Here is a 2,273-nt window from a genome sequence, read left to right as displayed (position 1 = left end):
TTAAATTTGAGTGATAATAGGCATCTAAACTAATAGTGGAATGGCTATATGAGAGAATATTTTACAAAAAAATGTAACAAATGCAAGAATCTAAACTCTACAAGTCATTTATCACCATCTTAAAAATTGATTATAGTTGAGCTTCTATTATATATAATTTAAAACTCTATTAATGTTTTCCAAATATCAAATTCAAACGCTGACATTAATAATATTACGATCAGCATTAGGAGACTTTGTCCATGTTTGTTCATAAGTGCCTCTCTCTCATTTTTCCCTATATAAGGCAAAGACATTCCTCATGAACCTCACTGTAGAACAACTAGAAGAAGTAAAGCTAGTACTGTCTCTAATGGCATCCCTTCGCTCTCTTTTGCTAGGCTTTATTGTTTTATCAGCTGCCCTAAGCCATAGCCATGCACAGCTGACTCCAAACTTTTACAACAAAGTGTGCCCTAAGGCCTTGTCCACCATCAAATCCGTCGTCATTAATGCCATCAGACGCGAGCGTCGAATGGGAGCTTCACTCTTACGTCTCCATTTTCACGACTGCTTTGTCAACGTAAGTTCATTTAGTTTGAATCGTATATCATGTAAATGAATTGAATGTTCCCATATGTGTTTTGTTAATGGTTAGGGTTGTGATGGGTCTGTGCTATTGGATGATACGGCTACTTTTACCGGAGAAAAGACTGCCTTTGCTAATATTAACTCGATTAGAGGATTTGAAGTCGTCGATGAGATTAAGACACGACTCGATAAAGCTTGCAAAGGCAACGTCGTGTCTTGTGCCGACATTTTAGCTGTTGCTGCTCGTGACTCCGTTGCAATCGTAAGTTTTATCTTCCTTTTAGAACCCACCAACAACTTCAATCAATATTATGCGATATTAAAATATGATCCTCACAAGTGTTTGTTTCACAGCTCGGAGGGCCAAACTACAAAGTTCTATTAGGAAGAAGAGACGCAAGAACAGCGAGTGCAGACGTTGCCAACCGAAATCTCCCTCCACCATTTTTCAGCTTCTCACAACTTCTATCCAACTTCCAATCTCATGGCCTCGACATCAAAGACCTTGTTGTCTTGTCGGCCGGCCACACTCTCGGGAACGCGCGGTGTACCACTTTCAGGACTAGGATATACAACGACACTAACATCGACCCACAATTTGCAGCGGCGTTGCAGGGAATCTGCCCACAGAGTGGTGGCGATGATAATTTGAAGGGCCTTGACAAGTCTCCAAATTTATTTGACACTGCCTACTTCAAGGCTTTGTTGACAAACAAAGGCCTTCTACATTCCGACCAGGAACTGTTCGGCGGCGGCAACGACGACAGTGATGGTTTGGTGAAGTATTATAGCAGATATCCAAACGCCTTTAGAAATGATTTTGGTTCTTCCATGATCAAAATGGGGAATATGAACCCACTTACAGGAAGTGATGGAGAAATCAGAGCCAATTGTAGGTTTGTTAATTGACAAATAATGTTTGTTTTTTCGTTTTTCGTTTTTCGTTTTTTAGTTTTTGGTTTTTGGTGTTGGGTTTGTATTTGCTTTGGGTTTGGATTTGGTTTATGTTGTTTGGGGTTTGAGCGTGAAAGTGTATAAACTTTGTTAATGTTTATTTCATGGTCAAAATACCATTTATCCAAAACTTTTTAATAAATCTTAAATTTCGTGTCTCTTGAAGTTAATTTTTATCCAAATTTGTTAAATAATAACAATCATTTTCATGTAAAAAAAGAATATGTTGATATGTTTTCATAATTTACAATGAAAATATTAATATGTAATAAAATAAAAGTCAATAATAAACTAACCGCAATCCGAAGGAATAACTAAATGCATGATTTATTAAAAGTATAATAATTAAAATTGAACGAGTCTCGGAGTATAAGAACCAAAATGGTAGGTTAACCTTATTTTCATTATATCCATTATTCAATCTGTGTAATGTATATTTATTAAGCTTAAAGAGTATAATTTAAATAAGTCAAAATTTTATATATATAATCTTTCGATTTTATTTTTTTTCTTCAATACAACATTGAAGGATTTGAATATTCGACCTTAAATAGTGTAGAATATGTCAATTTCGATAGAATAATTGCAATTGATAACATTTTTAGGAATAATAACTAAGTATATAACATCATTTAAAAAAAGTTACAAATATAGCCAAGTCTATTAACAATAGACTTCTATCGTTTATAGACTCCTAAGTCTATCAGCAATATACTTCTATCGTTAATAGATTCTTATCAGTGATATGG

At 34.8% G+C, this 2,273-nt stretch overlaps 1 protein-coding gene across 1 annotated transcript; it reads left to right on the top strand.

The window, feature by feature from the left end:
• The first annotated feature begins 300 nt into the window (after positions 1 to 300).
• LOC120089289 (peroxidase RIP1-like) lies at positions 301 to 1,679 on the top strand. The gene is made up of 3 exons (XM_039046713.2): positions 301 to 562; positions 638 to 832; positions 925 to 1,679. The coding sequence occupies exons 1-3, from the start codon at positions 302 to 304 to the stop codon at positions 1,477 to 1,479; spliced, it is 1,011 nt and encodes a 336-aa protein (XP_038902641.2). The 5' UTR covers position 301; the 3' UTR covers positions 1,480 to 1,679.
• The last annotated feature ends 594 nt before the right edge of the window (positions 1,680 to 2,273 follow it).

Source organism: Benincasa hispida, unplaced genomic scaffold (assembly GCF_027475165.1).
Source record: "Benincasa hispida cultivar pf3 unplaced genomic scaffold, pf3_genome.v1.1 HicScf1848, whole genome shotgun sequence".
Classification (NCBI taxonomy): Eukaryota; Viridiplantae; Streptophyta; class Magnoliopsida; order Cucurbitales; family Cucurbitaceae; genus Benincasa; species Benincasa hispida.
The sequence above is the reverse complement of the archived record's forward strand: the minus strand, read 5'-3'. Positions and strand labels throughout refer to the sequence as shown.